Below are 22,025 nucleotides of genomic sequence, written 5' to 3'. Positions count from 1 at the left end.
TCGCTTATAAGTTGTGCACAGGTCTCACATAACATACTGTACTCTATAACTTCCTTAAGCAAGGGAGGCATCCAAACTCCCTCCTTACGATATCTCCATTAACTCTTCTACCTTTATGACCAGCTGTTAGATTATCATTAAACTGCTAAATGACGTTTTGTCAAAGTTTCTTAGTGGGTATAAACAATTTGCCTTGATAATTATCCCATTACATATATTCAATCTGACAAATGAACAAGATGATTAACCTCTTCGACGCTAATGACAAGGGTAACTCGTCATGAACTTTCCATATATTTCAATGGAAAATGAATGTAAAATATTTAGGTGCCTTAGCAGCGAAGTGGTTAAACTGATATTATACCACTTTCTTAATTTCTTATTGAACTTGAACTAACCAAGGAGTTGTCAAAGCTGTAATGAAAACCTTGGAAAGAAGTATTCTTTTGTTTAGATTCAGAGAAATGGATATCTGATAATTGCTGAGACAGTCTGAAACCATTTTCTGATAACCACAAATGATGAAAATGGGAAAATCATATTGCTTGAAAAAGAAGGCCCATCTTACTTTTCTACTATTCTTGCCCTCTGCTTGTTGTAAAACATTTCCATTACTGTAATCTGTACAAACAGTGACTCTGAAATGATCTCAAGGTGGAAATTGTCACCATTCAATGAGGACATCTTTTATTGCTTATAGTTCCTTTTAAAGTACAGGTTAAAATAACTTGGCTAGAGGGAATTTCCAAGAGTATTAAGCCACAGAACACTCAATCCATTTGGAACCATCTTAAATCAGCACTCCTCGAATCACTCTGACAGAAACATCAGTTTTCAGAATGAAAGATTTTGTTGCGTCAGGTTCCAGTAAAATAGGGTCATTTACAAACTTCTCTTTCATCTAATTAAGGCCGGATTAGCAGATTGATTTCAATAAAACTTTCAATCTTTCTTTAACAGATCAGTGATGGGAGTAACAATAATAGAATAAGTCTGAAGGAACGTCCATAATAGTTAAAATAAACAAGGAAACATTGAACTTCTTATAGTGTGGTAGGGACTGGCCACTCGAGAAAATAACTATTTGAATTTTCAACAATCCATTGCAAATCCATCAGCAGACAGGATATAATATATGATATTCCACAGATCTTTTGCCTAAAACACATTTGTCTAGTTTGGCTAATAGTTTGTGCTGTGTAAGATGAGAAAGAACTTCTTTTACATAGTTTATGTGTTTGAGTTGCCTTTGAACACCAATATATCATACATGGTAATCACCATGCTCTGTGAAAGATGGTCTAAAAAGATGGAGTCCATGAACCTTTTGTAAGACAGAGGGTGCATTACAGAGACCAAAGGGCATAACCCAGTATTCTTAAATGCCAAAAAGTATTTAAATATGGTCTTTCCTTCATCTCTGGACCTCATTTGTGGCCAATGATACACATTTCCAAAATATCTGCCATTAAGGGTAAAGGGTATCATTCTTTTCTGCTCACTAGCTAAACTCATGATAACATTTTCTTGGGTACAAAAGAGAGTGTAGCACCCGCAGGAGACTTGGATAAGTGTATTATTCCATTCTTTAAATTTGATCTAAAGGTACTCCTTACAGTTTTGTTTTCCTTAAGTAATGCTTCAGAAGGAAGTAGTCAATTCAGTGGTGAAGTCCAATGGTTGTGATTCTCTTTCCTTTGGATCAGAACAAATATCTGCAAATTTGTGGAATTTTTCTGGAATTATTGAGGTTGTGGCTATAATCTAGCCTTTATGTCAGATGGTTTTGACTTCTATGGAACATATGTCTTGTGGGATTGTTGATGATGACACTGCTCATTTGCAATATTCAGAACCTAAAAATAAAGTTCTAGCTGACCATTTTATGAATGGCTTGTGTTTATTTAATCAAGTTATTTCCCACCGGGTATTGGAGACATGAAATCAAGTCAAAATGTATGAGCTCAGATTGGGCAGCTATGCTGCTTTGTTTCTGATCCTAATCTTACAAATCTTCCATTCACATCTTCAACAGATATAGGAGTGTATATCTTAGTGACAGGAATTTTATTTCCCCAAGCCCAGAAAATATTTATATAGACATTAGTCGCCACAGTCAAACAAAACTGAAATCACATAATTACAAACAAAATGATTCCCAATAAAATAAACATCTATGAGTTGGGGCATTTATGCGCAGGGTATATGTGTCTCTTTCCTACACATCCAAGTCCATTCGCTAGGTCTTGGCTAGACATTGCTGGCGCTGTCTCTTCAAGACATGTTGTATATGCTTTGTGGGCTTCAGCCTGCCCATAGGCTTCCCATTTGATGGCTCCATCGTTGCTCTCATATTCATTCTCCCTATTTGTCCATGGCCTGCTGGCGTTGTGCCTCTTTCTGTCTTCAGATCTTCCCAAGAACATTGACAAATTACTACTATCAATTCACTGTTCTCCATTTAGCAATTGGTTTTGGAACTACTATTTTCTTTAATTTGGAGCACTTCACACAAACAATTGTGTTTTCAGTCATTCCATGCGCTGCAGTAAACAGGGATGTAACTCTTGTTCTTATAGTACCTGTCTGCTGGGGGAACGTCTCCCTGTTCTCCTCCCTGAAGATAAGCTGAAAGCCAGCTCCTCATCCTCACAGCCGCCCACCCCATGGGTCCGGTAGTGATCAGGAGCAGATGATGTGATCCTCGGGAAATCTTTGAGTGTGAGTGAACGTGCACTAACCCTGCATAATAGGGACCCTTCACCCTTGCATCTCTACACAATGAGCGTGGTTCCTAGTTCATTTAACCTAAATCTCCATCCTTTTTACCTTACCTCAGACCCCTCTATTTTTTAGCTTATAATAGCAACTTAGCCCCTTCCTACACTTGAAACAAAAATTGAAAACTTCCAAACCCTGCCCCTTTCTTTGATTTTTTTTTTTAAATATGTTTTATTGATCGCTCAATATACAGTTACATCATTTTGGGCATATCTTAATGAGGAAGCATAAATCAGGTTAGCATGTGCATTACAGGTGTAAACATAAACAGCAATTATTCTGAAGATTTCAATCGCCACATAACTGGGTCGTTAGCATCAATGGGAGAAACTGACAATGTTATCAAGTAGCATTTCCTCGTTACATATCATTACATGTGGCGTCATCCATCTCACCAGAGTACCCGGTTTATCATGGTGTCCAGGGCGCGAATTCCCCTTTCTTTGATAATTGACAGGCTGGAGTTTCGCCCTCCCTTTGTTGGGGGGCAGAGGAGGTGTGTCCCTTTTTATCAGGTCACACCTACATCCACTGGCTGCTCATGTGACCAAGATGTTCAACACAGTGGAAAGGATTTGCTTGCAGAGCAGTCAGTTTGTCTGTGTTTTGTCTGCAGAACTCGTTAACAAAAGTTTGTTTTAAAGATACAGTGTCTGGGCATGAAAAGCCACTCAGTTGTAGGATCCACTCCTGGTTTTATCGGTCTTTCATCCTAGCACCCCAGTTAGTTCAGCCCCTATGGTTTAAATCAACCTCATGCTATTGCTGATCTGGCCCTCAGAGTCAGCCGGTAATTAGATCTGTTTGACACATTGGAGTGATGGTTCAGCGGGTTAATACACATGTTGCCGAGTGCTTATACATGCAGTCGTGATGTGACCTTTTGGTCAAAGCAGACTTTACTGCACATCCTTCAGAACCCCTTGATGTAGTATTACTGAATTGTGACCTCTGTTAGTACAGTGCTTTGAAATGTGTACTAAAGTGCTCCAAATTATGCCAGATTACCCTTCCAAGAATACACGTTTTTTAAAATTATTTAAAGATTGTTCGTTTTGTGGCTTTCTCTTTTCAGTTTTTTTTAATACGTTTTACTAATTGTCTTTTGTTTTTGTGAAGTACACCTTTTCCCCCAAAATAACATCTGTTATTCCCTGTGATGTCGCAGCCATATAGTCTGCAGTATGAGTACCTCAATGGTGTTACAGTTTTAACCCTGGTCCTTGAGCTTTGCCAGCAGCTCTGATATCTGGTTCACAAAGAGATGCTGCAATCCAATTACATTCTTGGTTGCTGGGGTGATTTTACAGCCTGATGTCTAGTTTGTTGGAGTGACCTCAGATTTTCTTATGATACCAGAAGCCTAATGTAATAATGAGATGCCAATTTAATGATTTACCACTCCAATTCTCACCTAGCCAGGATATGAATTTCAATCCTTTATTCACCTTTTCTCTGCAAGTAAGGGTTCAGACCTTTTATTAACACCTGCAGGGCAGGAAGCCTTTTAGACTTCTTATGATGAACGATTAAACAAGCCAGGCAGTACCTCAGTCGGTCAAATCCCTGAAAGTAGCTGGGGCGGAGGAGGGGATCGGTGAGTCACGACTGACATCTGTAGCGTAGCAAGGGTTCCACTGGCAAAAATTCAAGAATCTCCTGTTTTGCTAGTATACATAACAACTATCACTAGTGTCCAATGAGCCTCTCAGAACTTAGATCCTGGTGCCACTACACCTGCTGCATTACTTAAAGCCACTTCCGTGAATGATCAGGAAAAGTAGGACCTGGAGTAACGAAGCATACTAACAGGTAACAGCTGTAGTCCCTTCTATAAGAGAGAACAGCAAGATGTAAGCATGAAGACTGACATGAAGGTAGCCAACCAGTGCACATACGCAAGACCAAGAATAAACATGCAGCAGTTACACTCCTTTGAAGACATTCTGGAAAAAGCTAGACACCGTCAGAAATATGAACCAACTTGAAATGGGTCCAGATTGGAAACTCTAAAGTACAGATAGGCGGGTAGAGGTTTGTACCATGCAACATATTTACACTCCACATAATACTACTCAACACCACCTAATTACACTCTGCTTAATAACACATAAATACACCACACATAAATCTCTCCTATGCCATATAACAATCCACATTAATACACTTCACATCATACCACATAATTTCACTCAACATAATTTCACTCAATGCCACACAGTTCAATGCCACTCAATTCAAATCCACACAATTCCATTCCACACCACATAATTCTACACCAACCAACATAAGTCCACTCCACAAACACCATATATATTCACTCCACAACAAAGAATTCCACATCTTGCCGCAAAATCCAACACCACACTACATTATTCCTCTCCACTACATGCCGCTCTACAGCAGACAATGCCACTCCACATAATTATACTCCATGACACACAATCCCTCTCCACATAATTCCAGTACACTCGATACCACATAATTCAACTGCACACCACGCCACACAGTTCCACTACACATAGCTCCACTCATCTCCACACAATTCCATGCCACACAATTCCACAACAGGCAATTCCAATCCAACCCACATAGTTACAGTCCACACCACATACATTCATTCCACTCCATAACAAATGGCTAAAAGACATCGACATTGACATTGCCAATAGCTTTCGAATTGCCGAGATCTATTGGCTTTGCCAATGCCTGTTTTTCAAAAGCATCTGTATTTTATATGGGTGTGTAGGGCAGGAACTTGGTGAATATCACTTGAGGCCACATTAAAAACAGAAACCCAATTACCTTTGTCCCTTTCACTCATAGGACCCATGATATTTATGAAGCTGAGAGGTCCTTCTCGATGATGCCCTTATTTTCTTTTTCACTTGTAGTAATTCGCTGCCATCGAGAGAGGTCAATGAAGAACACACGGACCCCATAAACCAAAAATCTAAAAGCACATCCTTGAGACCTCTGTACATATAAATCCATGTAGTTTCATGGTGATCAGCACACACATGATTAGTTACTGAAACTCTGCAAGTGTCTGAATACATACCATTAGAACTGCAGCAGGCCCTGGATCTATAGAGTGTCATAGATATTAGTACACTTTTCAGTTCATTCTTACACAACCAAATGATGCCCATGCACTGCACCAGAGTTGCACACTTTGCACCACATACCTTTTGAGAGATGGTAACTCAAGACCTGCATTTCCATAGATCAATACACAGTCCTAGAGTCCCAGGCAGAGCTTTACATTTATTTCAAGCCTGTTGGCCCATTTCATTATCTATATATTTGTTAATCTTTTTACTTCTTGCATTCCAGCCTTTGGCAATGCCAAGACCATCCGCAATGACAACTCCAGCCGTTTTGGGAAGTACATAGAAATCCACTTCAACAGCAACCAAGTGATTGAGGGAGCTCGAATTGAGCAGTTTCTCTTGGAGAAGTCCCGTGTTTGTCGACAGGTAAGCTACAGTGTACTCAGAGTATGACTTGTAGTGCCCCTACTTGGGAAAAATTCATGATGGATAGAAAAGCACTTAGACTGTTTGCAGAGGTAGGAACAGTTTTTTGGTTGATCTGAGAGCTTTAGGGGTAAAAGGCCTGTTCTCCATCGTGGGATCATCATTGATAGTCATAAACATTAAATAACTCCTCATAAGTGTGGGATACCATTTCATTGTGCAAAGAGACTATATCGTTTTTGGTATACATGCCCATCTACAGGCACTTTGTTTTTCCTTTCTACATTAAATTTTAAGAAGACAACATCTAGGAGTGCACAGACACCATAAAAGTATGTGGTTATTGTGATAAAACAATTTATTGTCTATTTGAGCTATACAATGCTATACCCAGCCAAAATCAAGTTTATCCATGAAGGCAAGACAGACTCATGTCTTGGCAGACCCGCAGGCAGCCATAAAATTCCTGAAGACCCTGGTAGTGACTGTGGAACACCCCAAGTGAGCTGCTGCAGAGGCATCCTCTCTCTTGAGCGACAATGAACAATATTTATTTCTGGCAACCATAGACTGTACTGAAAATTGCAAATCATTAACAGGAAGGTGATGTATGTATATATAGTCACTGAAAAAAACAAAGGTTACAGGGACGTTATAGTTAGACTCAGATTTCACTCGTACAAAGCAATTCAGCAGGAATAGGTAACTCATGCCCCCGCAATGCACTGCTTATAACCTCACATATTACATCACTCATGCCATGGTCAGTGACATCACTGATGACTTCATTGATGACATCTCAAATGACATCACTGATGACATCATCTAGTGAGTGTAAGTGTTGCATAAACGTTTCTGAGAGTTAAAGATATATACTAAGCTTATGCTTAGTTAAATTACTATTCTTTTTGTACTTCTAATTAGTGATACTGTTTTTAATATATGTCATCTGAGTGGCACTATGACAGTCTATCAGTGTAGGAGTGAGTATCTGAGTGGCTATTTGGGTGATTAAGTGGTTGTGTGAGTAGTTATATGGATGAATGAGAGATTGTGTGAGTGACTGTATGGATGGGTGACTGGCTGTATTGGTGAAAGTGGTGGTTTTGTGATTGGCTCTATGGGTGGATGAGTGTGTGTGCGTGAGTGGATGTATGGGTGACTGAGCATCTGAGTAGGTGAGTGAGTGGCTCTATGGGTGAGTGACTGGGTATGTACGTGGATATGGGATTGGGGTACAAGCAAGGGAGTGGGTGTGTGAGTGGTTGGTATAATCAGTAAGTATTTGTTTGAGTGGCTGTATAGATGATTGAGTGGGCACATGAGTGATTGTATTGATGTGTGAATGGGTATGTAAGTGGTTTTGTGAATGAGTGAATGGATGTGTGACTGGCTGTATGTGTGAGGGAGTAGTTCTGTAGTAGTTATATGGGGTGAACAGCCATCACAACGCAGGCATTACCACGCGCTGCCATTAGGACGCTGCTTTTACAACTCAAGTCGTTTCAACGACTTGCGCTGGAGGGTGCTGTTGGAAAAGGAATAGTTAAATTTTCTATTCCAACACCTTTCCTACTGTAACTTGGGCTGGAGTTGGAATAGAAAATTAAACTATTCCACTATCCAGCGCTTTGTAATGGCACGCGGGGTAAAAGCCCGCGTTGTGATGTCGTACAACCTTATATGGTGAGTGGCTGTGTGAGTGACTGCATGGGAGAGTTAGTGGCTACGTGAGACAGGCTGTGTGGGCTTGTCAATGGGTATGTGAGTGGTTGTATGGGTGTGTGAGTAAGTGTGTGTGGGTCTGGGAGTGGTTTTGTGGGTGTGTGAGTAGCTGTATGGGTCTGTGAGTGGCTGTATGTGTGAGTGAGCTGTTTTGTAAGTGGCTGTATGAGTGAGTGAGTATGTGTGCCAGTAGTTGTATGGATCTGTGAATAGTATGTGAATAGGTGTGAATAGGTGTGTGAGTGGGTTTATGAGAGGTTGTATAGGAGTGTGAGTGGGTTGGTGGATGATGTCATCAGCTATGTCATCGTGATGCCATGAGTGATAACACTGACCATGTCATGAGTGATGTAATATGTGATGTCATAAGCAGTGCATTGTGGGGTCGTAAGTTATGTTAGCTGAGGTAAGTATTACTGCTGAATTTCAGCAGGTTTGTACGAGTGAAATGTGAGACTAAGTACAATGTCCCTTAACCTTTGTTTTTTCAGGGAATTTCTATGATTTTTTAAATTCTATTTCCTAAGTATAATGTCCCTGTAGCCTTTGCTTTTTTTCAGGGAATAATGACGTTTTTGAAAATTTTATTTCCCAACTGTAACCTTTGAGAGAGGGTGGATAGGTAGGTGGGTTGGTGTGTGAGTCTCTGAATGGGTAAGTGAGTAGGTGCATGAGTGTGTGAGTGGATCTGCGAGTGGTTTTGTGAATATCAGAGTGTGTCTGTGAGGGGGTCCGTAAGTGTCTGAGTGGGTATGGGAGTGGGTGCATGAGTCTCTGAGTGATCTGTGAAGGGTTTCATGAGTCTCTGAGTGGGTGTGTGAATGGGAGCATGACTGAGTAAGTCTGTGAGTGGGTAGATGAGTGTCTAAGTGAGTGTGAGATTGTGCAAGAGTCTCGGAGTGGGTCTCTGAGTGGGTCTGTGAGTGTCTGACTGGATCTGTGAGTGGGTGCGTGAGTTCCTGAGTGGGTGTTTGAGTCCCTGTGTGGGTCTGTGAGTGGGTGCATGAGTCTGTGAGTGGGTGTGTGAGTCTCTGAGTGGGTTTGAGAGTGTGTGTGAGTCTCTTAATGGGCGTGTGAGGAGGTGAATGAGTGTCTGAGTGTGTCTGTCAGTGGGCGAATCTGAGCGGGTCTGTGAGTGGGTGCGTGAGTGTATGAGTGGGTCTGTCAGTTGGTGCGCAGTAAAAAAAAGTAGGGTGGCACACAGTAGCAGGTCCTTGTGCCAGCTTCCCCTGTGATGGTCCTCCTGTCCAGCTTGCCTGCAGTCCACTACTCTACTGCCTTCGGTTTTGTGCCTCCTCTGCTCATTTTCTCCTCATTTTTCTGCCTCTTTTCTGCTCACTAATGCCCTCTATGTTGCCTCTTTCTGCTCGTTCTGCCCATTATTTTGGCTCTTTCTGCTTGCTCCTGACCTTAATTCTGCCTCTTGCTGCTCTTTACTCACCACAATTTTGTCTTTCTCTGCTCATTCTACCCGTTATTTTGCCTCTTTCAACTACCTTCTGACCTTTATTTTGCCTCTCTCTGTTCGTTTTTCACCTTATTTTGTTTCTTTCTGCTCATTGCTGATCTTTCTTTTTTCCTCTTTCTACTTGTTTCTGACATTTATTTTGCCTCTTTCTGATCCCTTGTGACCTTGATTCTGCCTCTTCCTGCTCCCTTCTGACCTTTATACTGCTTCTTTCTGCTTATTTCTCACCTCTATTTTGTCTTTTTCTCCTTGCTGCTGACCTCTGTTTTGCCTCTTTCTGCTCATTTTTTACCTTTATTCTGCCTCTTTCTGTTAGTTGATTTGCCATTATTCTGCCTCTTTCTGCTTGTTTCTGACCTTTATTCTGCCTCCTTCTGCTCATTTCTCACCTTTTTAGTGCCTCTTTCTGCTGGTTGATGACGTTTATTCTGCCTCTTTCTGCTCATTTCTCACCTTTTTCTTGTCTCTGTTTGCTCGATTTTGACCTTTACCAATGCCGCTTACTGCTCGTTTCCGACCTTTATTCTGCCTCTTGCTGCTCATTTCTGGCCCCTGTTTTGCCTCTTTCTTCTCCTTTCGGACCTCTATTCTGCCTTTTTTCTGCTCGTTTCTCACTTTTATTTTGCCTCTTTCTGCTCGTTGCTGATCTTAATTCTGCCTCTTTCTGCTCGTGTCTGACCTTTATTCTGCCTCTTTCTGCTCCTTTTTACCTTTATCTTCCTTCTTTCTGCTTGTTGCTGACCTTTATTCCTCCTCTTGGTATCTCTATTTACCTATTTCGGCTCATTTCTGACCCTAATTCTGCCTCTTTCTGCTGGTTTGCCTTTTTCTTCTTGTTGCTGACCTTATTCTGCCTCTTTCTGCTAATTTCTGACATTTATTCTGCCTCTTGCTGCTCGTTTCTGACTTCTAATTTGCATCTTTCCACTCCACTCTACGCCACTCCATTCTACACCTCTCCACCCTACGTTATTGTACTGCACACCACTCCAGTTTATGCCACTCTTCTGTTTGCCAGTCAACTCTATGCCACTCCACACTACCTAATCCACTCTAGGCTGTACCACTCTACGGCACTCGACTCCCTGCCACTGATGCCGCACCACTGTACGGCATCCCACTGTATGCCACTCCAATGTACGCCACTCCGCTCTACACCACACCACTATACACTACTCAACTGTATACTAGTCCTCTCTACACTACTCCAATCTATGCTGTTTCACTCTTCATCTCTTGAAAGTATTCCACTCCTTTCTATGCTATTCTACTGTATGTCACTCCACTTTACTCCTCCCTGCTTCTCTCCACTCCACTGTACGCCACTGTAGTCTACGCTATTCGATACTACACCACTCGACTGTATGCCATTCTACCTCACTTCACTTTACACTAATCCACTCTACGCCACTTGACTCAACGCCCCTGTACGCCCCTTCACTGTACGCTATTCCACTCTTCGCCACTCCACTCTTTACCTCCTTATTTTACTCTATTACACTTTATGCCACTCAACTGTACACTAATCTGCACCTCTCCACTCTATGCTATTTCACTGTAAGCCACACTACTCTACGTCAGTCCACTCTACTCTATTTCGATCATTTCCCTACTCCTGTTACTATGGAAATTGCTTGAAAACTATGTAAACAGGCAGCTTATGTTATCCCTCGAGCAGCATGCAATCCTAGACCCCTCCTAATCAGTTTTAGAGGGGCAGACAGTAATGAAACTGCATTGGTTGCTGTTACAGATTCCATCCTTCTTTCTCTGAATGCAGGTACGCCTGCTATGCTTGTGCTGCTGGATCTCTCCGCGGCTTTCGACACCGTTTCTCACACAATACTGATTATCAGACTGCATGAGATTGGTGTCAGAGGTGCAGCCCTGTAATGGCTTGCCGATTTCTTAGAAGATTGGTCTCCAATTATGACTCTGGGTCCCCCTTCATATGCCGGACAGTTTCATCACTAAAGAAATGCTGCACGGCTCATCTGAGTCTGACGTTATTCAATTTCTATTTTGTCCCCCTGGCCCAGATTGCCAAAGCATTAGGTTTTGAAGTAATTTCTTACGCTGATGATACTCAGCTAATAATTTCTTTGGGATGGGACATTGACAATACCAGGTGTAGTTTACAAGCCTGCATGAGGAATGTTGCAACCTGGATGTCCAAAAGCTTCCTTCAGCTGAACAGTGAGAAGACAGAGGTTCTGCTATTTGGCAAAGCTCAACATCTTTTGTAGCCAGACTGGTGGCCTTCCTAATTGGGACCGGTCCCCTGTCCAAGTAAATCAGCAATAAATCTTGGTATCAAACTGGATCATGCATTATCTGTAAAAAGTTATGTAAACACCATAAGAGTGTCCTGTTTTGCTTCCTTGTGGCTCCTGAAGAAAGTCTTCCCCTTGCTACCTTCTTCAGCCAAAACAACTTGATCCAGGCTTTGATCATCAGCCATTTAGACTACAGTAATGCTCTGTTGATGGCAGACAACGAAACTCTCCTGACTTAATAGCAGGTGGTGCAAAATACGGCTGCCCAGATGGTCTGTGATCTCTCTGCAGTCTCTCCTTCTTCGCCCATGCTCCGTTCTCTTCACTGGTTTCCTGTCAGGAAGCGTATTTTCTATTAGATCTGTTGTTTGTCTTGCCCATAAAGCCATATTTGGCAAGTCCCCTCTTTATCTTAAAGACAAACTATGTCACTGTGAGCGGTGATAATATGCTATTAATCGAACGCACGTTCACAGATGTCTCGGTTGAGGATTCTCCTATCCCTCCTTGTTTGTTTCAAGCCACCTCAAGCGTCCTTACCGACTCCTTTTGAGCACCTGAGAAGACATATTGTTGCGGTTTGGACAAACATTGCCACGGGCACAGTAGCCATTTACTAGGAAGGAGTTCCAAGACAGAATGGATACTAGAGCTATTGGAATAATTAGGCATAATAGCCGAAAAGGATGCTTGATGTGACTTGAAACAATAAAGGAGGGATAGGAGAATCTTCAATGGAGTCATATGTGAGCACGCGTTTGATTAATAGCATATTATCACCGCTAGAAGAATTGCCCTGACGAAGTCCTTTTTACAAGAATGAAAAGCGTTGGCTGCCTGGTCGTTTTCATAATATAAAGAAGAATAAAGACAATTTGAAAACGGACAACTACTGGATGGACATTTATCTATTTACTGTTCTGGACACTTATATTAGGTGCTGCAAGCCATAGTGGGTTCAAGTATGGATATTATGCAAGAGGAGGAGCCATAATCTTCGTTTCGTTAAGTTGCACTGGACAGGTACAAACTATGTGTAGCAGGGACTCATTTTTGTAGTTGTATAACCTGCATTCATATGAGCTCAGTTTTGGCTCCCATTGCAATATAAAATCCAGAGTCGGGAGAAAGCCTGAATCTCAAAAGCATTAACTTTAAATCATAGAATACAGGAAAGCGCTCACCTGGATAATTTTGTGGTCGAAGTTGTTTGTAGCTGTTGATTGTGAGACAAGCATACAGATAGCGTGTATGCTGCACTGCAGTGTTCCTATTTCATATTTCAGGGTAAATATAGAGGTGAACATGGCTTGATGACCAATACAAATGAAATATGACAGTCCTCCTTAATACGTGTAACATCTTGGAACATTACAGCTTTGAGGCCAGATGCATTGTTGCATATTTCAACAAAATCTCTATGGCGTTTCTCCAGGAGACACATCTATTTCTCGGATCAGATGGAACCTTCGTCAAGGGGTCGGCAACACATCAATAATTTTTGTCATGTAATACATACTCACGAGGCGGCCTAGTAATTCAGAAGGGGCAGCTGTACCAAAATACCTGATTAATTATGGATAATGGTGGGCGATGCCTTTTAGTGCAAAACCTCTTAGCTGACCGTTTAGCAACACCTCTGACCAAAACATGGTCAGACTTGGCTTCTTGAAGGGGATTATCTTTTACCTGCATGAGGACTGTTCAGTTCCCACTGAACTTGGGCGGGAACTACAATGCTTTCCTTCACCCACATTAAATACATCCACTGCCACAGCTAAAACACTGATGGCAGCATCACAGACTATCTCTCATCATAAAACAGCACAAGCTTCTGGATATTTGATGCCAGACAAATCCCTCTAGTAAGGAATTCAAATAATACTCTTCTCTGAAAGGATAAGTGTCAAGGATAAGTCATAAGATTTTGAGGAGGTGTTAAAGGAAGGAATTCTAGTGGCAAAACAAGTTATTGCGGCTGCAGATGTCTTTAGCTATGTAACATAATCCTACTACCATCAACAGAGATCAACCAAGAATTACGAAGAAAACAGCCATCAGGGTCTGTCGGAAAGTCTAGACTGAAACCAAGCTATGCCTTCCTCACTTCACTTCACCCTCACAGTTATTTACTTCATAGGGGGAGAATTCCCCTCATATGGATTGAGTGTTAAAATTCACATAAGTCAAATGTGTATTGAATATTGTGAAGTTTCTTCTCACTGAAGGTTTGTCTGTTACAAAATAAACAGAGCCCTAGCCCCAGAGTGGCACAAATATGAATGACGATCAACCTCTGGTGGAAAAATCCACTAGTATACCAAGTGCACTCCAATATATATTAAAGTATAACCAATATAAGCAATTGAAAACCTTAGTATTCTAATTAATCACACGAAAAGAGATTTCTTCTTCAAGATCATATATTTTTATAGTTCTTTGCATATGAATGTTTTTTGTTTCAACATTTCAATCTTAAAATAAATAGTGCAACATTTAGAAAAACAGTAACATTATATCACCAGAAAACAATGTTTCTATGATAATTACAATGCAAAACAATTATTTGATGCAATGAAAAACATAGTTGAGAAAACGGCCCAATGCATTTCGGGGGGTTCCCTTCTTCAGGGGAAATCTCAACTACTCAATGGTGCATTGTAGTTTAACTGACGCTCCAACAATGAAAAGAATATCAAATGCGATTTATCCAGTTGGTGCTATTGTGAACTGTAACTGATGAGTAACTGAACTTAGTTAAAGTCATCTATGAAGTCTGGATTCGGTCGTGTAAAAACGCTGATTCCATTTTTGCTCAAACTCCACCACGAGTTTGGAAAAGAAAGGGTCGTAAAGGTATATAGTCAGAGATTGAAGGAAAGACGCCTAGACCTAATACCAGTGAGGACTCGCATTACAGTGACAGTAGAGTACCAAGAGCTTTTTTCACGCAATAGTTGGTCTACGTTTGAGCAAAAATGGAATCAGCGTTTTTACACGACCGAATCCAGACTTCATAGATGACTTTAACTAAGTTCAGTTACTCATCAGTTACAGTTCACAATAGCACCAACTGGATAAATCGCATTTGATATTCTTTTCATTGTTGGAGCGTCAGTTAAACTACAATGCACCATTGAGTAGTTGAGATTGCCCCTGAAGAAGGGAACCCCCCGAAATGCATTGGGCCTTTTTCTCAACTATGTTTTTCATTGCATCAAATCATTGTTTTGCATTGTAATTATCATAGAAACATTGTTTTCTGGTGATATAATGTTACTGTTTTTCTAAATTTTGCACTATTTATTTTAAGATTGAAATGTTGAAACAAAAAACATTCATATGCAAAGAACTATAAAAATATATGATCTTGAAGAAGAAATCTCTTTTCGTGTGATTAATTAGAATACTAAGGTTTTCAATTGCTTATATTGGTTATACTTTAATATATATTGGAGTGCACTTGGTATACTAGTGGATTTTTCCACCAGAGGTTGATCGTTATTTTGGGCTGGCTGCCTTTCAACCAAGTAGCATACAAACATTGTCCAAACAAATTTTCTCGTATTTGACAACTTGTGTTAGAGAAGGGAGTGCGCAGATAAGAAATCTTTACAAATATGAATGAGCCTTTCAGGATGACCACTGGCAGATTGTCCAGAATAAGATAAAATCTCTAATGCTCACTGTGAACAATGTCCGTTGCAAGTTAGACGTTCTTCAGTTAGTAGCAAGGTCATTTGCCAAGAGGAAGGCTTTAGGGGAATTATATAAGACATTTTTTAGTTTGTCCGCATTTAGGCAAATGGCTACTAAAGAGCAGTTGCAATCAGAAAGTACTTGAAGACGTTCATGTGACATGGAACATCCTTCATAATCTCAGACTTCACATCACTTTCAACAAATCTACATTTTATCCAGTGTAGATGATTCAATATCTGGCAGCTCCAAGAGTTAGAAATGGAGCCAATGTGTATTGCTTGAAGGAGAGACAATTAACTCTGACAATGGAAACTTTGCAAACCTTAACATGATGAAAGCATCTGCCCAATCTTTTCACAACCTATCTGCTTCAGCAAGAGGTCCCAAAAACATGTATGATGTGAAGAGTGCTCTATTATTACATATACAAAACCTTGGAAATTAAGATGCCTTAGCAGTTATTTGTTAATTATGGCTCCACCTGTGATGGCTTAGAAAGTTCATGCCCCACTGGATTGTCTTTTTTTATAGTAACTTGTTACCACAAATTCAACACACCCGTTGCAGAGAAATATAGGACATATTGTGAAGAGAAAAAAGGCAGCTACTGCTGCTGCTAGGCTTTGAAATGTCTACATTAGTGAGATTTGCTGAGCAGCTACCTGGACAACAGCGTACACACCTCCATACCTTTATTGATTTTTTTTGATAATCAATTTTATTAAATTTATGACAACATATAAATTCATTGGTTGCAGATCAATAATCATCTGGATAAGCATGACAATGCATACAGTTGACAGGGGAAAGGGCGGTCCATCGGGGAGTAGCACTGCAGTCCATACATTAAGGACAGTTGTACATGAAAGAAAATAAAGGCAGATCATCAGGGTGGTAGCATATTGAACCATTTACCCCACATTTTACTGAATAAGTCAGGGCACTCCCGGGCTTCAAACCTTTTATAGTGGGCGCCTTAGCCTTGGACCAGTGCGCCGCTATGTCTCTCTTGGCCACTACCACTGCTGCCCCCAACAGGCGCTTGTCCGCCCTAGAGCCATCCAAGCCATCAAACACCCCCAACAACATATGCATCGGATCATGGGGAGCCTCCCATCCCAGGGCCTGCGTGAGTTCACACTCCACCCCCCAAAACGGCGCGAAAGCCTGTCAGCACCATACCATGTGATAAAAATCGGCTGAGGCGGAGGCACATCGTGTACATGCTGGAGAGGATTTCAGCCGGGCCTGGAATAGATGTGTCGGGTTAAGATATGCTGCGTGCAGGTAATAAATTGAACCAGGCGCAACTTGGAGGATGTGGTCAGGGTTTTGGGCGCCATAAGGGCATTCCTCCAGTCCGCCTCTTCTAGGGGGCCCAGCCAACCCTCCCATTGAGCCCTGAGCTGATCTAGGGAAGCGGGACCATTGTTCACCAGGGACCAGTAAATACGGGACACACCCCCCTCCCTAGATTTCCCATCATCACCTGAGCCTCCAGTGGGCTGAACTCTGGACGCAAGACAGGGGGTGCGACATGTGTATGAAAGGCATGTCTGAGTTGTAAGTACTTATAGAGTTGGGAGTGTGGAAGGGCATGGTGCTGCTGCAGGTCCGCAAAGGAGCGGATGTGGTCCCCCACCCAGACATCCCTGAGCACTGAAACTCCGATGAGGTCCCACCGTCGGAACCCCTGCAGGGACGAGACCTCCTGCATCCAGGACCCGTGCCAAAGTGGCGTCTGCCGAGTGAGTTTCCGGTCCCTCCTCACGTGGCGTAGGGCCATGCCCCAGGCCAGAGACACCGCCCTGGTGACCGAGGGCAGGGCCTGTGGCACTGGGCTACTGTATAGAAATGCCTGGATCTGCGTGAAGTCCGACTTGCTGAGTTCCACGCGGTATGCAGGGTCGGACCAGCTGCCCGCATACCAATCGTGGATGACAATAAGTTTCGTGGCCAGGTAGTAGAGATGGAGATTGGTTACCCCCATACCTCCATCAAAGGGGGGAATACGACAGTGCGCCTGAGATAAATGTGGTCTCCCCCCCTCCCCAGAGAAACCGGGTGAAGACACCGTCCAGCTCGCAGAACCGACTACCCGGGAGGTGGACGTAATGTTTTGCAGTATGTAAAGAAAACGGGGGAGGACCATCATTTTGAAGAGTGCACTCCTGCCCAGGGGGTTAAAGGGGAGGGTCTGCCACCTCTTGAGATTCACCTTCATCCGGACTACCAAAGGCATAACGTTTAAAGCCCATTCGAGTTCTGACAGAAGAGCTACCCAAATGTCAAGGTATTTGACCGAGTGTCTCCTAAGGGGGATGTCTGACTGCCAGTCATAGCAGTCTATGGAGGGATGCAGGGGGACCAAAGTTGACTTTGCCAGATTGAGGCGGAGTCCAGGGACCTGCTCAAAAGCGAAAAGGGCCGCCAGGCTCCTGGGGCCAGAGCTATCTGGGTCTGCCAAATAAAGCAGAACGTCCTCCGCATATAGGGCTATTTTATCAACCTGGCTCGAGTCCCAAGCTCAACCCCGAATAAGGGGGTCCTGTTGGATGAGGGCCGCCAGGGGTTCCATCGCCAGTGCAAATAAGAGTGGCGAGAGCGGACACCCCTGACGCGTACCCCTCCGGATTGGGAATGCCTCAGAAAGCTCCCCATTAATGAGTACTCGGGCTCTGGGATTAGTGTATAAAACTCTGATAAGATGGCGGAACGAGGGACCAAAACCCATCCAGTCCAGCACATCCTGCAGATAATCCCAATTCACTGTATCAAATGCCTTCTCAAAGTCTATAAAAAGCAGTGCCAAGTACGGGGTTAGGCGACCACGGTGGGCCAGAGCCAGGTGGAAACGATGAATGCAGTGGCGAGTGCCCCTGGCAGGCATGAACTCGCACTTGTTGGGGGGTCAAGGTCTTGCAGGAGGGGAGTCTCTGAGCCAATACAGTGGCGAAGATCTTGATCTCCGTATTGATCAGTGAGATCGGGGGGTAGTCCGCACAGTTCAGGGAGGGCGGCTGCGTCTTCGGAATAACCACTATCGTGGCGACATCCGACTCGGGGGGAATGTCCTGTCTCCGCCAAATGGCGTAAAAGATCCACCAGATGGGGGGCCAAAATATCCTGAAAGGGCGCATAGTATTCTTGAGGGTACCCATCAGGACCAGGAGTTTTACCGGGCTGTAAGAGCGAGACAGCGTCCTGGATTTCCTCCAGGGTGAAGGGGCGGTCCAGAGCTTCTGCAGTCTCTTGAGAGAGACACGGCAGTCGGGTACCAGTCTCGTCCAGCAAGTTAGCCAGAGAAGCGCCTGGCCGACGAGCGGTGTAGAGGGTCGCGTAGTAAGCAGCAAAGGTTTGTGCGATGGCTGAGGACGTCACTTGGAGGGCCCCGGTGGTCGAGCCGACCTCATGAATATTACGGGTGACTTTGGGATAGGACACAAGGTTGTGGATGAGCTTGCCATTCTTGTCACCCCACCCATAAATACAGGCAACCGACGAACGCCAAAGCATTTTAGCAGATTCCAACGAGATCCGACCGATCTCCTTGCGTACTATGGCTAGTTGTCGGGAGGAATCCCTCGGGTCGCTAGTGAGTTGAGCTGCTTCCAGCTGTGCCGCACGGGATTCCAGCTGGACAAGTTGGGCCGTCTGCTCCGAAAATTTCGCGTGGACCAGTCCCCTGGCCACCCCCCGATAACAGCCTTACTCGCCTCACACAGCATCCCCGGCGAGGGAACCGAGCCCGTATTGGTGGAAAAAAGTGACGCAACTCCTGACCAAGTGACTCCACTATCGCAGAGTCCTGCAAGAACCAGGCGTTTAGCCTCCAAGCTGCTCGTGGGCCCGTCGGAGGGAACCCGAGATGGAGGGAGATGGGAGAGTGGTCTCAGATCCCCCTGGGAAGTATCGCGGCCCCAGAAACCAGCTGGAAGTCTGTGGCCGGCATCAGGAGAAGGGCAATTCGGGAGTGAGTATGATTAGCTGCCGACGTGTGGGTGTACTGTTCCCCACGGGGGTTCCAAACCTGCCACATGTCACAGAGACCTAGAGCCGAGGACCAGCTTGAGAGGATCTTCGCGAGATGCTGGGAAGGCGGGCTAAGATGGCGGTCTGGTCGTAGACCGTAATGCAGCACTACGCCTGAGCTCCTCTCTGCTTCGCCAAGACCAGAGGAAGGACATGGCTTCGTTTTGCTCCCAACGCACAGACTGAATCGGGAAGGAGAAGTGCTTTTTTCTACGATCTCGGGGGAGTAAAAACGCATCTACTTTTTGCAGCTAAACTGCAGTTTTTTCCGCATACATCGAGGCAAAATGGTTCTGGAGTCAATACGAGGATTTCAAAGCTCACACTCACCTGCGACCACTGAGCAACCGCCGACAGTCTTTCACAGCGCTACTTCCTGCAGGATTGTAATCCCTCCGGTAAAGTGTTCCTGGTGTTCCCGCCAAACATTACAGCCGCGGCTACAGTGTAGCGGCTTCACAGCAACCCCTGATTCCACTACAGAGGCACTGTGCTATAAAATTACTTTTGTTGTCCGGGTTTTATCGGCGGAGCCACTTGAGCCACTAATTATGCCCCCGAAGACTGCGTCTGCAGCCTCGGCTGCGGCCCGAGCAAGGGTAGCGAAGGCTGCCAGAGTCCTTCGCAAAGAAGCAGAACGGCAACAACTAGATGCTTCATTGGGCGAAGGTGGGTCAGCCAGCGCCTCTTTCAACATGGGAAAGTCTAAAACTAGGAGGCAGCAAACGCCCATACAGCATTCCCCAAGGCAGGATGTATTTGCCTCCAGAAGAAAGCTGAGTACTACGGGGAGCTCAGTGATGGATTTGCACCTGAAAAAACAAGGGGCGCAGAGTAAATCACAGACGGACTCATTAAAATCGATGCCCCAGGAAGCACTAAATAGCTTGCCAAACGATGATAGTACACCAAATGCAAGTAATATTGGGAGTACTGTAGAGGTGTCTGAGCCCTTGGAGTATCAACTGAACACCCCCACGAACTCTGCGGCCGGAACTGTATGTATTGCAATTGATCCCATTTGCTCCCAGCACGCCTCAGCCGCTAAAACTGTAAGTACCTCTGTTATAGTTGAGGCTGAGCAGCTTACTCATCCTGATGGAACTGTTGAATTGCTTACTAATGAAGAGCAGGGTTTGGAAAGGTGTTGTATGTCGTTCTCTGGGGAAGGCGAAAATGTAATGGGGGTACAAGATGAAACAACCACCATGACTGCGGAGTATAGCCAGGATGCAACCCACTCTATATCTACCGGTATATCGATTATACCAATACAAACTATCCCTGACGGGGCCACAAGCACTTTCCCAGTTTTGCTGCCCCCAGTGGTTATTGACTCTGCTACGGTGAACAGTGCTACATATGACCCTACACTTGGTGTAAGACCCACAACCTTAAAGGTCAATTTACCAACTGAGGTGGATAAGGAATTAAGCGAGTTTTACTCTTTCCCCGATGAGACCGGTGCCGAGGCTTTGGAGGAATGGTGTGGTAAATATTTTACCGTATACTATTTTTCCGTATAATTTCAGACAGATTACAAAGGAATAGCTCAATCAAATGAGAGGCAGAGTCCGTGGTGTCTGAGTCATAAGGGCTTTAATCATAAAGAATGACTAAATGACTCGAGTCAATGGAGATCTAGTCCATCAATACAAGGGTTCGGGTATGCAATGATGGCAGGAAAAGATGTCAACGATTTATTCACAGTACATGACATATATAGTAAAATGACACAATAGTATTGAATACAGTAGGCGTGACAAGTGAAATGTATATGATAAGAACACATGTGCGTAGTAAAAAGGCGTGAATATGGGTGTGCACAGAGGCGTGAACTAGAAACGTCACAGAAAAGTGTCATAAGTGGGTGGATGCTTAGAGAATTCTTGCAGAGTCAGCCGAAACCTATGGCCTGGATGCGCGCGCAGCTAATATGACGTGTGATTGACGTGCAACGGGAGGAAGCTAAGAGTCTGACTTTTAACACTAGTAGAAGAGACAGAAGTCTGGCATGTCAGATCGACCTGTCCCTAAACATATCTGATATCTAGTATTTGGAGGATGTTTAATCTAGAGGGAAAGGTCTCTTGGGCAGAGGCTACTCTATACTGAATGTTAGTGCGTGTCTAGGTGCAAATGCTCGGAGCCAGGGGCCTACCATGGTAACGGGAACTGTAAATTACTTGCACGGAGACAGGGAGACTTGCTCTTTGCTCTGCAGCCGGGGATATGTTTACCTAAATCACTAGACAGGAATGTGTTTTCGAGGGGCTGAGCTGGCTACGCTGATAACTTGAAGGCAAAATGCTGTTTTTGGCAGGCAGACCAGGCCGAGCCGGGCACCGCTCGGTTGGCAGGAAGTAAGGCAGAGGTCAGGGATGCATCTCCATGCTGCAGCTTTCAGAGACAGAGGCAGAATTGGCTTGAAGACAGAAATCAGGGCCTAGCTGTTAGGATTTAACATTGACTTGTGCGCTTCATTCTGGTTCCTACACTTTTCTGTGGCCCCTTAGTGTTACAGCCCGTACTTTCCTGATGCTCCCTAAGTGGAATAAGGAG

The 22,025-nt window shown here is 43.8% G+C and overlaps 1 protein-coding gene across 1 annotated transcript in view; it reads left to right on the top strand.

Moving 5' to 3' along the window:
• Nucleotides 1–22,025, top strand: part of LOC147683395 (unconventional myosin-VIIb-like) — a 1,214,266-nt gene that overhangs the window by 236,421 nt on the left and 955,820 nt on the right. The window contains exon 7 of the mRNA XM_086943813.1: nucleotides 6,118–6,260. Coding sequence (XP_086799939.1) covers nucleotides 6,118–6,260 — 143 coding nt within the window. The remainder of the gene's footprint in view (nucleotides 1–6,117; nucleotides 6,261–22,025) is intronic.

This window comes from Lissotriton vulgaris, chromosome 11 (genome assembly GCF_964263255.1).
Source record: "Lissotriton vulgaris chromosome 11, aLisVul1.2, whole genome shotgun sequence".
Classification (NCBI taxonomy): Eukaryota; Metazoa; Chordata; class Amphibia; order Caudata; family Salamandridae; genus Lissotriton; species Lissotriton vulgaris.
This window is presented reverse-complemented; position numbering and strand designations above follow the sequence as displayed.